This window comes from Chiloscyllium plagiosum, unplaced genomic scaffold (assembly GCF_037043375.1).
Source record: "Chiloscyllium plagiosum isolate Xiang-an unplaced genomic scaffold, Cpla_swu_hap1 HiC_scaffold_18, whole genome shotgun sequence".
Taxonomy (NCBI): Eukaryota; Metazoa; Chordata; class Chondrichthyes; order Orectolobiformes; family Hemiscylliidae; genus Chiloscyllium; species Chiloscyllium plagiosum.
The window spans coordinates 7519867-7535255 of record NW_028270156.1 but is presented as its reverse complement, the minus strand read 5'-3'; the positions used below and the strand labels follow the sequence as shown (position 1 = coordinate 7535255).

General features: G+C 43.5%; 1 protein-coding gene across 2 annotated transcripts in view; it reads right to left on the bottom strand.

Moving 5' to 3' along the window:
• Positions 1–15389, bottom strand: part of prmt3 (protein arginine methyltransferase 3) — a 194297-nt gene that overhangs the window by 41291 nt on the left and 137617 nt on the right. The window contains exons 14-15 of one of the 2 annotated variants that reach the window (XM_043705398.2): positions 9534–9584; positions 7038–7125 (exon numbers count right to left, since the gene is read on the bottom strand). The exons of the other annotated variant lie outside the window; for it this stretch is intronic. Of the exons in view, the coding sequence (XP_043561333.2) occupies positions 7038–7125; positions 9534–9584 (139 nt within the window). The remainder of the gene's footprint in view (positions 1–7037; positions 7126–9533; positions 9585–15389) is intronic. 2 annotated transcript variants of the gene reach the window in all.

The window sequence follows — 15389 nt, the reverse complement described above, 5'->3', positions numbered from 1 at the left end:
TAATTCTGATGGCATTAGGCAAGAACTTACAAAAACTGATTGGTGGCAGATGTTCGCAGGTAAACGGATGGCTGGAAAATGGGAAGCCTTCAAAAATGAGATAACGAGAGTCCAGAGACAGTATATTCCTGTCAGGGTGAAAGGAAAGGCTGGTAGGTATAGTGAATGCTGGATGACTAGAGAAATTGAGGGTTTGGTTAAGAAAAAGAAGAAGCATATGTCAGGTATAGACAGGATAGATCTAGTGAATCCTTAGAAGAGTATAAAGGTAGTAGGAGTATACTTAAGAGAGAGATCAGGAGGGCAAAAAGGGTACATGAGATAGCTTTGGCAAACAAAGTTAAGGAGAATTGAAAGGGTTTTTATAAATACATTAAGGACAAAAGGGTAACTAGGGAAAGAATAGGGCCCCTCAAAGATCAGCAAGGCGGCCTTTGTGTGGAGCCGCAGAAAATGGGGGAGATACGAAATAAGTGTTTTGCATCAGTGTTTACTGTGGAAAAGGATATGGAAGATATAGACTGCAGGGAAATATATGGTGACATCTATAAAAATGTCTATACTATAGAGGAGGAGGTGCTGGATGTCTTGAAACACATAAAAGTGGATAAATCCCCAGGACTTGATCAGGTGCACCCGAGAACTCTGTGGGAAGCTCAGGAAGTGATTGCTGGGCCCCTTTTGAGATATTTGTATCATCGATAGTCACAGGTGATGTGCCAGAAGACTGGAGGTTGGCTAACATGATGCCACTGTTTACGAAGGGTGGTAATGACAAGCCAGGGAACTACAGACCAGGGAGCCTAGCATTGTTGGTGGGCAAGTTGTTGGAGGGGATCCTAAGGGACAGGATGTACATGTATTTGGAAAGACAAGGACTGATTAGGGATAGTTAACATGGCTTTGTGTATGGGAAATCATGTCTCACAAACTTGATTGAGTTTTTGAAGAAGTAACAAAGTGGATTGTTGAGGGCAGAACGGTGGACATGACCTATATGGACTTCAGTAAGGCGTTCGACAAGATTCCCTGTGGGAGACTGATTAGCGAAGTTAGATCTCATGGAATACAGGGAGAACTGGCCATTTGGATACAGAACTGGCTCAAAGGTAGAAGACAGAGGATGGTGGTAGCGGGCTGTTTTTCAGACCGGAGGCCTGTGACCAGTGGAGTGCTATAAGGATCGATGCTGGGTCCACTACTTTTCGACATTTATATAAATGCTTTGGATGTAAGCTTAAGAGGTATAGTTAGTAAGTTTGCAGATGACACCAAAATTGGAGGTGTAGTGGACAGCGAAGAAGGTTACCTCAGATTACAATGGGATCTTGATCAGATGGGCCAATGGGCTGAGAAGTGGCAGATGGAGTTTAATTTAGATAAATGTGAGGTTCTGAATTTTGGGAATGCAAATCTTAGCAGGACTTATACACTTAATGGTAAGGTCCTAGGGAGTGTTGCTGAACAAAGAGACCTTGGAGTGCAGGTTCATAGCTCCTTGAAAGTGGAGTGGCAGCTGGATAGGATAGTGAAGAAGGTGTTTAGTATGCTTTCCTTTTTTGGTCAGAGTATTGAATACAGGAGTTGGGAGGTCATGTTGCAGCTGTACAGGACATTGGTTAGGCCACTTTTGGAATATTGCATGGAATAGGGGAAGGATGTTCTGAAACTCGAAAGGGTTCAGAAAAGGTTGGCAAGAATGTTGCCAGGGTTGGAGGATTTGAACTATTGGGAGAGGTTGAATCGGCTAGGGCTGTTTTCCCTGGAGTGTTGAAGGCTGAGGGGTGACCTTATAGAGGTTTACAAAATTATGAGGGGCATGGATAGGATAAATAGACAAGGTCTTTTCCCTAGGGGTGGGGCAGTCCAGAGCTAGAGGGTGAACATGTTTAGGGAGAGAGGGGAAAGATAAAAGAGACCTAAGGGGCAACGTTTTCATGCAGAGGGTGGTACGTGTATGGAATGAGCTACCAGAGGAAGTGGTGGAGGCTGGTACAATTGCAACATTTAAAAGGCGTCTGGATGGGTATATGAATAGGAAGGGCTTGGAGGGTTATGGGCCGTGTGCTGGCAGGTGGGACTAGATTGGGTTGGGATATCTGGTCGGCATGGACAAGTTGGACTAAAGGGTCTGTTTCCGTGCTGTACATCTCTATAAGTCTAAGTGGCCAAAGGGATCAAGGAATATGGGGGGAGAGTGGGATTAGGATATTGAGCTCGATGATCAACCATGATCATACTGAATGGTAGAACAGGCTTGAAGGGGCTGAATGGCCTACTCCCACTCCATCTCCTATGTTTCTTTTGAAATGAATGAGATGATCCGCAGGACAAGACCACAAATAGCCAGCGATCCCAGCTGCTGCAGCCTTGTTCTAGGAATAGTCTTGACCTGAGAAAATTCACAGCCTCAACATTACTGCAGTACAGTGTGTTACTGCTTGGACGTGCTTCTCTCCAGCTCACAGCAATCACTGCACACATGTACAATGGATTCAAATTGCCAGAACTCTGACCAACTGCAAGTCAGCAATCATAAAACTCTTTCTCAAACACACCAAACCTAAATAGCCTAGTCCATCAAGCCTAAAAACAAAATCAAGTGTGTCAAATATTTGTCAACAGTTCCTGCAATGACATGTGAAGGACAATGTGCAATTACGCACAGGTTGGCGGGGGAGGTGGGGTTGAGGGGGTAATTTAATAGTGGAAATCATAACTTATGTCAAAGTTGCAGTTCAGTGCATTAAAGTAAAATATGTATGCTTAATTATTATCGAAACTTCTCTTTTCAGAATGTGACTGTTAGATCACAGCAGCCTGACAGAATAGCACATTTATGTTCCAAAGAACTTCAACATGAATTCCTGGAAAAATACGGGCAGTAAAGACATAATCACGTGCATCTGCTCCCTAGACTTGCCTGCCTGGTACATTTAGAAGGCATCCTCCTCGGAAGAATTAACAGGGACCCGCATTATATCAGGGCTGAGTAGAGCAATTTGTCAATGTCATCTTGATGTAATGAGAGGGATTTTATTTTTGCAGCTCTGATGCTCTCAAATGCAGCAGTGCAGAGTCTTGCTCGGGCTTAGCTGCGTCACTCCACTCTTATCTTCCACCTTCGGCTGTAGGTAGACTGCACTGTACATTTTACTGCATGCAGATTAACAGGGAATTGAAATTCATGAAGAAGTCAGCAATGGTTCACTAAATGTACACACTGGGCTTGCAAGAACCATCTCGCCTGCTCCCAGAGTGACGCACGCTGAAAGAGACCCTCATGCAAAATAATGTGAAGAAGCATCAATGGATGAAAAATAGTATTACAGAGAACGCTCTGCACACATCACTGAACAAGGGGCTTCTGGGATCTTGCTGCAAGCAGGGATTTACCCAAGACACCAAATAGGCAGAAAGCCAATGACGGATGTAAAATCTCAATTAAATGCCTAATGCCACAAGAGACAATTTCAGATCAAAGCTGTGCTTTACAATGGAAAAGGATACTTGCAGTGTACATGTAAAATTTTAAAGCTAGCTCTACAATTATATCATAGAAAATGCACTTTGAAATTAGAAGATTGACTTTTGAAAATGATGTTCTAATAAAATTGTTGAAGGAATTAAAGAAAAGGATCATGTTATTAGCTCCTTATGAACAAATCCTGACTAAATATTCACGTATAAATACTATGTTTTTCAAATAGAGTTTTTGCTATTTCACTGGTTAAAAATAATTTGGTTCATGGAACTAATCCAATATTCAGTGTTATTGAGAGTTCATTCCATCTTTTGTTTCACTGCTTCTCAGACAAAATCTTTTCGAACAAAACTGATGAACATTGCACCAATTAGTCAATGTACTGCAGTGTTCAAACAAATAATTCCATTCCGAGAGAAGAAAAACATTGACAACATGATTACTGCAGTCGTGCAAGCATTTGACTTTTGGGTATGAGAAGGAAATTATTTTCTTATTTATTTGTTCATGGGATGTGAACAATATAGGAATGACCAGCATTTGTTGCCCATTCCTCATTGGCCTGGATGAGGCGGTGGTGAATTGCCTCCTTGAGCTGCTGCAGTCCATGTGCTATAGGGACACTCATAGTGCTGTTGGCAAGAGAATTCCAAATTGTTGACCCAGTGACAGTGAAGATATTGCTCCAAGTCATAATGGCATGGGGATAACTAACTCATTCAGCTTACAACATCATTTGCAATTGCAAATCTTGCTCCAATTTGTTCTGTTCAAATCGTCATTGGTTCTGTTCATTCACATTTCTGCCTGATGACAATGTACTTCAATCAAAGTGCAGCACTCATTATGTAATGTCAAACTCATGTCACCAACAAGCCTGAACTCCAGTACACTGAAGGACTATCGCCTGTATATCACAAAACATTCAGCTTGTCATTAAAAGGCTTGTTCCTCAGTGTCAATAATTAAGGAACATTTGTAGCTGCTGTTTTTTTCTTTAAAACATTGTTTAAAAATGTTCAATAAATATTAAATAATTTCCAGCTTTCAACCAAAACGAGTGGGTGGATTTGCAATCTACTAAATGAATTATTAGAGATAGGGTTTTTGGCATGAAAGCAGCAATTAATCTTGCCTCAGCACACATGCTGAAACTTGACATTCGTTTTCTTCAACTGTCCTTTGAACCGTCATTATCAACCAGTGGCAAAACATTTACAGGTCTCTACCAGAGAAACGACCTCCTGTACCTATCACTGGGCTCGGCACAAATAAAATTTTCCTTTAATATCGGGTCATAGAGTCCTACAGCACAGAAACAGACCCTTTGGTCCAACCAGTCCATGCTAAACATAATCCCAACTACACTCGTCCCACTTTCCTGCTGCCGGCCCATATCCCTCCAAGCCTTTCCTTCTCATGCTTATCTAAATGTCTTTTAAACATTGTAATAGTACCTGCATCCACCACTTACTCAGGAAGTTCATTTCAAACGCAAACCACCTTCGGTGTTAAAATAAATTGCCCTTTGTGTCTTTTTTCAATCTCTCTCCTCTCAACTTAAAAAAGTGCCCCCAGTTTTGAAATCTCCCATCCGAGGGAAAAGACACCTACCATTAACCTTATCTACACCCCTCATGACTTGATAAAACATGAATGCCTGAGCTTGGTTAATGCCTTAATTTCAAAGCGTTCTAAGCTTGAAACCCCAAACCAGACAAAATGTTGACTGAGAAAACGATTGTTTTTTGGCTGCACTGATCATGGGGAAGACATGAATGGGAAGCTGAGACATGCAAGTGATATACAAGCATCTGAATGAGAAGGTAGGAGTGAGCGGGAGGTAACACTATCATAACCCAAAGGAAATGATCCCCTCTTCAAGAAGCTCTCTGTCATCTTATTGAACATAGAAAGTAGGAGCAGGAGTACACCATTCAGCCCTTTGAGCCTGATCCTCCATTCAATGTGATCATGGATGATCATCCAACTCAGTACCCTCTTCCCTCAATCGCTCTATACCATATGATCCCTTTAGCTGCAAGAACATCTTGAAAACATTCAATGCTTTGGCCTGAACCACTTTCTGTGGCAGAGAATTCCACATGCACACCATTTCCTGAGTGAAGAAATTTCTCGTCTGTCCTACATAGCTTACCCTATGTCCTTAAACTGTGACCCTTGGGTCTAGTCACCTGTGTTTACCCTGTCTTGTCCTATGGGAATTTTATAGTTTCTACGAGATCCCCCTTATTCTTCTAAACTCCAGTGAATACAGCTCTAACCGATCCTGTCTCTCTGCCATCCTAGGAATTAGTCTGTTAAACTTTTGTTGCATGAATAACTTTCATCAGATAAGGAACAAAGCTATGAAATAGGGAAGGCTAGAGGGTACCTTGACCTATTTTTTGCATTCTAGGTCCCTAAGAGATTTGTATACCTATTTGCTCCAACGGCAAATACAACTTTACTCACAAAGCATAAGCAGCATATATTGATGAAACAGAAACATCAATGATGGTACAAAAATGTAAAAATAAATTGAGTACATTTGAGAGATATTTGTCTCTCAATAGTCAGAATGTCATCTGTTTTAAAGCTCAGTTCAGACAGATGGAATTTGCTGAACTTCAGTCACAGTTTGTTTAAGATGCTGCATTTGATGAGGTTGAAAAGGAGTGTCACTATCCTTCAGCTTTGAGTCTTAACCAGAGGGAATGTAGTCTGTTCACATCTGTCTATTTAATTCATTTGATGCAATACAGAGATTTCTCAAGGTAAAATTCAAAGTGGTGGGCAGCTGGCTAAATCTTTCAACTGGCACCGAACCAGGTTAATCTTTGAATACACACTGGACAGTCAGGGCTCATCATTCTACCATTACTCAAATCCCTGCCATTCACACTGAAAGGTATTCAAGGTGTGTGCTAGCCAACCCATTAAATTCACATAAAGCTGGTTCTTAAAAGCAGGTCACAGTGATTAATAGAGGAAAAAATGAGTCAAGACACTGTGACTCCTGATGTTATCCATCAGAACATTACATCTGATCTTGGCCAAAAAGGTAAGAGGCAGTGGCCCAGTGGTTATGTCACAAGGGTGGTAATATATAGCCTGATCCGATCTTAGCCAAAAAGCTAAGAAGCAGTGGCGTAGTGGTTATATCACTGGGGTGGAAATACAGAGCTTAAGGCTAATGCTCTGGTGACGTGCGTTTAAAGCCTCAGCAGATGATGAAATTTGAATTTGTGGAATATGGCTTAAAAACAATATGTAGCCCAATGTTGACAAAGCTGCAATTATCATAAAAACCCATCTAGGCCACTAATGTCTTCTCAGAAAAGTTACCTGCCATCCTTACCTGGTCTGGCCTCCATGTAACTCCGAACTCTCAGCAATGTAGATGACTCTTAAATCCCTCAGGATTAGGTACAAGCGACAAATGCTCATCTTGCTGCATTCCACGTGAAAACAAAATATGCCAACACCAAAGCCATGTGCCTTTGGAATGCCTCAGCTCTGTATCTGGGAACATGCGGGATAAATCATTTACCTTTTCTCACCAAGACCGGCTGCTCAAGGAGAAAGACAGTTTGCTTCCAATGCGTTTCGGTGCTTCCTGGGCCTGTGGAGAACATGACCTGAAAGGGAGAGTTCGGAAGTAGCCAGTGAGCAATGTACCGGCACTGCACTACCACTGGAAATACACAAAAAAAAATCACAAACGGTTTACAACACCAACAGGCCTGCTCCCTTTAAAGAGTCTGTATCTCAGTCAGGAGGATAGAGTGAGGTCGGGTAAGTGGAGCTGAGTCCTTGGAAAGATCAGCCATGGTCTTATTGAATGGCGAAGCAGGCTCAAAGGGCCAGACGGCCTACTCCTGCTCCTAGTTCTGATGTTCTTGTGAGTGTTTCCAGGACCGCCTGATTGCTTTGCTACTGTTGAAAGTTCAGCAAAGTTCGAGTATTTGACAAGGGTGACCTTATTGAAACATACAAGATTCCTAGTGGACTTGCCAAGGGTAGATATGGGAAGGTTGCTTTCCTTTGTGGGAAAATATTTGGCTTTATCAAGGGCAAATCATGTTTGACCAGTTTGTTTTAGTGCTTTGAGGAGGTACTGCCTGCAGTGAATAAAGGAAAACAGGCTGAGGTCTCGCACTTAAGATTTACAGAAGGCATTTGTTAAAGTGCCACATGGAAGGCTATCTTGGAAAATGAAAGTTCATGGTATGGAGGATGTTCTCATGAACAGAAGACTGGCTGGCTAAACAGGAAGCAGACAGTCGATGTATGAAATAACTGCATAGAAGCTGGTATCCCGTCACCAAGTCATTCTTTGTTTACCTGTGCACAGCGCACTGGCTGTAGCCAGCCAGCTCGGAGTCAGTCTGTGGAGAAGGCTGTGGAGGCCAGGTCATTGAGAATATTTAAGACTGAGATAGCTAGGTCCTTGACTGAGAAGGGGATCAAGGCTTATGGGGAGAAAGTGGGAGAATGGAGTTGAGAAACTTATCAGCCATGGTTGAATGGCAGAACAGATTCAATGGGCTGAACAGCCTCATTTATGTTTCTATGTCTTATGGTCTTAAACCCTTCTTATTTATAGACTCATCCAGATGCCTTTTAAATGCTGTTCAAATTTAAATTACGACCAGCATGGGCCTCAAAACTGATCTGTTCGTAACTCTAATGGATACAAAGTTCCAGTCACAAAACCACCCCATGGATTATCACCGTCTGCTTCCTGCCCCTCAGCCAATCCTGGAACCAATTAGCCAAATCTCCTTAAATTTCATGGGCTCTTGCCTATGCTATCAGTCTCCCACGTGGAACCTTATCAAAATCAGGTTGCAGGATTTAGATGTTTCACTAAGAACAGAGAAGATAGTAAAAATGGGGTGGGGGGGGGGGGCAGTAGCATTGTTAATCAAGGACAGTATGCCAGTAGCAGAAAGGATTCCACTACTGAGGTGGCATGGGCTGAGGTTAGAAACAGGAAAGGAGAGGTCACCCTTTGGGAGTTTTCTATAGGCCTCTGAATAGTTCCAGAGATGTAGAGGGAAGGATAGCAAAGATGTTTCTGGATAATTGTTATCTTAGTTGTTAACTTCCTAAATATTGACTGGAAATACTACCATGTGAGTTCTTTAGATAGGTCAGTTTTTGTCCAATGTGTGCAGGAGGGATTCCTGACACAGTGTGTAGACAGGTCAATAAGGAGCGAGGTCACATTAAATTTGGTACTGGGTAAAGAACCCAGCCAGGTGTTAGATTTGGAGGTAGGTGAGCACTTGGGTGATAGTGACCACAATTCGGTTATGTTTACCGATGGAAAGGGATAGGTATGTACCGCAGGGTAAGAGTTATTGCTGGGGGAAAGGCAATTATGATGCGATTAGGCATAATTTAGGATGCACAGGATGGGGAAGGAAATTGCAGGGGATGGGCACAACTGAAATGTGGAGCTTATTCAAGGAACAGCTACTGCTGGTTCAGACAAATCCAATCGTGACTTTCAAAGGGCAATTGTATACGGCACTGAAAAGGGAATGAATATGGGGAAAGAGTTGGGGAGTAAAATTGTTTCGATATCTCGTACAAAGAAGCGGCACGGTGGCACAGTGGTTAGCACTGCTGCCTCACAGCGCCAGAGACCCGGGTTCAATTCCCGCCTCGGGCAACTGTCTGTGTGGAGTTTGCACACTCTCCCCGTGTCTGCGTGGGTTTCCTCCGGGTGCTCCGGTTTCCTCCCACAGTCCAAAAATGTGCAGGTTAGGTGAATTGGCCATGCTAAATTGCCAATAGTGTTAGGTGAAGGGGTAAATGTATGGGAATGGATCTGGGTGGGTTGCCCTTCGGAGGGTCAGTGTGGACTTGTTGGGCCGAAGGGCCTGTTTCCACACTGTAAGTAATCTAAGTAACCTAAACTGTGGGCCAAACATCACTCTGCACGGCAGGATTCCGTGACAAAGTGTCTTGTTAGGGAATCAGCTCTTGAGAATTAATTTGACGAACATCAGATTATTTGCAAGGTCAGGGCTCTCACCTTATTGCTGCAATTCTTCTCGAATACAATGTCAAAGTGTCCAGAAATCGCCTGAAAAAAAATCACAGCGCTAAATCAAAAATCATAAATGTGTTCACTTCTCTGAACAATCGGGCAGCAGTTATAATGATTGGTCGATGCAGGTATCCACTTTTAGACTTGGATTTTGCTACATTTAAAAAATGATTTTTTATCCCCAGAGCTGTGATAAATATTTATTGTAAGTACACTCGTGCATCAACTTAAACTGTTTTTTTTTGACATTTCTCCCAATGGATGACTGGAAATGCTAACTGATACAGACAGCTACAGAACAGCAGGTCCCCAGAGAAACCTTCAAGCCCCTGCAGTCATTACTTGCATTTCTATAGCATCCTTTATCTTGAAAAACATCTGAAGGCACTTCACAGGCACATGATGAGATCAACTTGACACAGACACAGTGGAGGTGTTTACCAAAATGTTTCTTCCCTACGGAAAGATATAGCAGCCCAATAAGGAATGTAGCAAAGCTTCAGCAACTAATTCTTGGGATGGAGGGAAAGATTAAATTAACTAGAACAAAAACAGAAATTGCTGGAAAAGCTCAGCAGGTCTGATAGCATCTCCAGGAAGGGTCACCGCACCAGAAACGTTAATTCTGATTTTCTCTAGGTAGATGCTGCCAGACCTGCTGAGCTTTTCCAGCAACTTCTGTTTTTGTTTCTGATTTGCGGCATCTGCAGCTTTTTTTGGGTTTTATTAAGTTAACTGGGGCTGGTTAACTGGGCCTGGTTTGTCTGGAGGTGAGGAGAATGTGAGGTGATCACAATCAAATAAAGAAAATCCTTACAGGCTTCAAAATGTTGTTACCCCCCCCCCCCCGCCCGGTTGGGGACTTGTAACCAGAAGACACTGTCTGCACAACGGGCAGAACATTTAGAGCTGAGATGAGGAGGAACTTCTCCACTCTGAGGATGCTGAACCTTTGGGAATTCTCTATCATTGCAAAGGGAATGTAGAATAAAAGTAGTTTGGTTTTGCTAAAACTGTACAAGGCACTAGTCATTCCATAGCTGGGGTACTGTGAACAGTTTTGGGCCCCTTACCTTTCATAGTACCTCTACAGTGTAGAAACAGGCCCTTCGGCCCAGTAAGTCCACACTGACCCTCTGAAGTGTAACCCAGCCAGACCCATTCCCCTAATACTCCACATTTTCCCTGACCAATGCACCTAACCTACACATCTCTGAACATTATGGACAATTTACCTTGGCCATTTCACCTAACCTGCACATCTTTGGATTGTGGGAGGAAACTGGAGCACCCAGAGGAAACCCACGCAGACACAGGGGAGAGTGTGCAAACTCCACATGGACAGTCAACTCGTAACCAACAGTCACGAGTCCCTGGCGCTGTGAGGTAGCATTGTTATCCACTGAGCCACCGTATTGGAGGCAGACCACAGAAAGTTCACCAGGCTGATAGTAGGTATGGAGGGTCTGTCTTCTGAAGAGAGGTTGAGTAGATTGGGCCTATTCTTATTGGAGTTTAGAAGAGTGAGAGGTGAATCTTATTGAACTATACAAGATTCTGAAGGGTTTCGATAAGGTATATGCAGAAAAGCTGTCTCTCATTGCTGGAGCATATAGGACCACTGAACATAATCTCAGAATAAGATGTTGTATTTCTGCTTTAAGTCTTATGGGCCATCCAAAGGATTGTAGCATTGAGGATGCTCAAGAAAGTTATCAAAAGATTTGTACATATTCAAAATATAGACAAAAGTGCAATGCTGGAGATCAGAGTCAAGATTAGAGTGTTGCTGGAAAAGCACAGCAGGTCAGGCAGTAACCGAGGTGCAGGAAAATTGACGTTTCAGGCAAAAGCCCTTCATATTCAAAATATATCAAGGGATATATGTTGGTACTGACAAACCTCCTCCTGCTTCTATTTCTATTGTCCTTGGGCAAATTTAAATGCATTTTAAGAGAAGAGAGAGTTGCAAAGAGATTGAGGGATTTCTCGATTTCAGAACAATGCTGAACGTTGGAACTTTGCAGAGGGTTCACAAGGGCTGTGATTCTTTGGAACTGCTTGCCACACAGAGCTGTGGGGGCAGAGTCCTTGTGTACATGTGGTGCTGAGATAGACAGATTCTTGATCAGTCGGGGAATTAAGGTTATAGGGAAAGGACAGAAAAGAGATTGACAGTAGATTTGATTTGATTAGAATCTCTCCAGAATGGAAACACGCCCTTCGGCCCAACAAGTCCACATCAACCCTCCGAAGAAAAACCCATCCAAACTCATTTCCCGACATTTACCCTTGACTAATGCACCTAACGATATGGGCAATTTAGCATGGCCAATTCACCTGACCTGCATATCTTTTTTTGGAATATGCGAGGAAACTGGAGCACCCGGAGAAAACGCACGCAGACACGGGGAGAATGTGCAAATTCCACACAGACTGTTGCTTGAGGCGGGAATCAAACCCGAGTCCCTGGTGCTGTGAGACAGCAGTGCTAACCACTGAACCATCAAACATATAGCAAAGATCCTTTGGTCCACCATGTCTTTGCTGATCTACAAACACCAAACTACACAAACCCCACTTATCAGCATTTACCATCTAATTGCCCAGAGAGCAGATTAAAGACAAGAATCTGTGGGTCAGACTGAGCAAGGGTGGCAGATTTCCTTCTGTTGTTAAGTAACAATTGACAAAGATTACATGGTCATAGTTAGACTAGCATTTTAAAAATGCAAATTTCACCACCTGCCATTGTGGATTTGAACCCATGTCTCCAAAACATTAGCCTGGGGCGTTGGATTACCAGTTATATGACCATTATACCATCATACTCCTATCCCAATGGCAGCTCAGCTCGAGTGGCATTACTTAAGTAAAGTTAGAAGTCACACAACACCAGGATTATGTGAAACCACTGCTCGTTCATCAGGTGAAGTGACTTCAGCTGACAATGGAGCAGGACTCCAGAAGCTTGTGATTTCATATAAACTTGTTGCTCTATAACCTGGTATTGTGTAGCTTCTGACTTTGTCCACCCCAGTCCAACACCGGCACCTACCTCATTAGTTACAGGGATCTACAGCACAGAGAAAGGCCCTTCAGTCCATCACATCGACACTGCTCAAAAACAACCATGCTATTATTTTAATCCCGTTTTCTAGCACTTGGTCCATAGCCTTGTATGCGTGGTATTGCAAATGCACATCTAAATGCAATACGTCTTAAATGTTATAAGGGTATCTGCCTGAACCACTCTTATAGGCACTGAATTCCAATTCCTACCAGCCCCCGCGTGAAAGACCTTCCCAACATCTCATCCAAACCTACTTCCCTTATTTTAAATTTATGCCCCTGGTCACTGTTCCTCCATCAAGGCAGCAATTCTTCTTGAACGTTTTATCTATGCCAGTTATCATTTTATACATCTCAATCACCTCTGTTCAAAGGAAAACAATCTGTCCACTCTCTCTTCATAACTGAAACTTATCAGTACAGCCAGTTTCCTGGTGCATCTCCTCTGCACCCTCTTCAGTGCTGTCCCTCCTGTGAAGTGAAATTCAGAACTGCACACACTAGCTGCAGCCTAACCAACTTCTTATACAGTGCCAACATCACCGCCCTGTTCTTACATTCTGTGCACCAGCTAATTAAGGCAAGTATCCCATATATGTTCATCATCACTTTATCCACCTGTCCTGATACCGGAAGGTACACACACAGCAAGGTCCCTCTGACCTTAAGTGCTTTCCAGGCTCCAACTGCACATCCTGTACCCACTTGCCTTGTTTGTCCTGTCCAATTGCATCACCACACACTTTTCCAGATTGAATTCCACTTGCCAGTAACCAGCCCATCTATAACCTCCTGTGTCTAGGGTTATACTCCTCACTATTTACCATCTGATAATTTTTTTGAATATGTTTGTTTAATGAACCCCGCAGTGGTTTCTGAGATCAGTGCAGTGCTTTTTTAAATATATTTATTCATTCACAGATGAGGGCGTCACCCTCTGTGTGAAAAAGTTGCCCCGTAGGTCTATTTTATATCTTTCCCCTCTCGCCCTAAACCTATGCCCTCTAGTTCTGGACTCCCCCACACCAGGGAAAAGACTTTGCCTATTTAACCTCTCCATGCCCCTCATAGTTTTGGAAACTTCTATAAGGTCACCCCTCAACCTCCGAGGCTCCAGAGAAAACAGCCCCAGCCTATTCAGCCTCTGCCTATAGCTCAAATGCTACAATCCTGGCAACATCCTTGTAAATCTTTTCTGAACCCTTTCAAGTTTCACAACATCTTTCCGATAGGAAGGAGACCAGAATTGCACGCAATATTCCAACAGTGGCCTAACCAATGTCCTGTACAACCGCAACATGACCTCCCAACTCCTGTACTCAATACTCTGACCAATAAAGGAAAGCATACCAAATGCCTTCTTCATTATCCTATCTACATGCGACTCCACTTTCAAGGAGCTATGAACCTGTACTCCAAGGTCTCTTTGTTCAGCAACACTCCCTAGGACCTTACCATTAAGTGCATAAATCCTGCTAAGATTTGCTTTCCCAAAATGCAGCACCTCGCATTTATTTGAATTAAACTCCATCTGCCACTTCTCAGCCTATTGGCCTATCTGATCAAGATCCTGTTGTAATCTGAGTCCACTACACCTCCAATTACTAACTGTACCTCTTATGCTCACATCCAAATCATTTATGTAAATGACAAAAAGTAGAGGACCCATCACTGATCCTTGTGGCACTCCACTGGTCACAAAAAGCTTTTCCTCACATCTCCTCTAAACTTGCTGCACTTCATGTTAGTTGATTCCCTGTGGTCATTCCATTAAGGGGAAAGGCTTCTTCTTCTCTACCCTATTTATGCCCCTCATAATTTGATACTTCTCTATCATTTCACCTTTCAATTTTCTCTGCTGGTGGGACAATAACCCTGGCCTCAACAATCTCTTTGTGACTAACACTCGGCTATATCCCAGGTGCTGGATTAGAGTGGTGCTGGAAAAGGCACAGCAGTTCAGGCAGCATCCGAGGAGCAGTAAAATCGACGTTTCGGGCAAAAGCCATCAGGAATGTCCCAGTGGATTTTCCAGGTGGGATCTCAGTGATGTCCAAGTCGGAAGGCCCGAGGTTGCTGATTGAGGAAATGTTTGGATATGTATATAAGAGGAGAAAGTGAGGACTACAGATGCTGGAGATCAGAGCTGAAAATGTGTTGCTGGAAAAGCGCAGGTCAGGCAGCATCCAAGGAGCAGGAGAATCGACGTTTCGGGCATGAGCCCTTCTTCAGAAAAGAGGAAAGTGTGCCTAGCAGGCTAAGATAAAAGGTAGGGAGGAGGAACTTGGGGGCGGAGCATTGGAAATGCGATAGTTGGAAGGAGGTTAAGGTGAGGGTGATAGGCCGGAGTGGGGGTGGGGGCGGAGAGGTCTGGAAGAAGATTGCAGGTTAGGAAGGCGGTGCTGAGTTCGAGGGATTTGACTGAGACAAGGTGGGGGGAGGGGAAATGAGGAAACTGGAGAAATCTGAGTTCATCCCTTGTGGTTGGAGGGTTCCTAGGCGGAAGATGAGGCGCTTTTCCTCCAGCCGTCGTGTTGCTATGGTCTGGCGATGGAGGAGTCCAAGGACCTGCATGTCCTTGGTGGAGTGGGAGGGGGAGTTGAAGTGTTGAGCCATGGGGTGGTTGGGTTGGTTGGTCTGGGTGTCCCAGAGGTATTCTCTGAAACATTCCGCAAGTAGGTGGCCTGTCTCCCCAATATAGAGAAGGCCACATCGGGTGCAGCGGATGCAGTAAATGGTGTGTGTGGAGGTGCAGGTGAATTTGTGGCG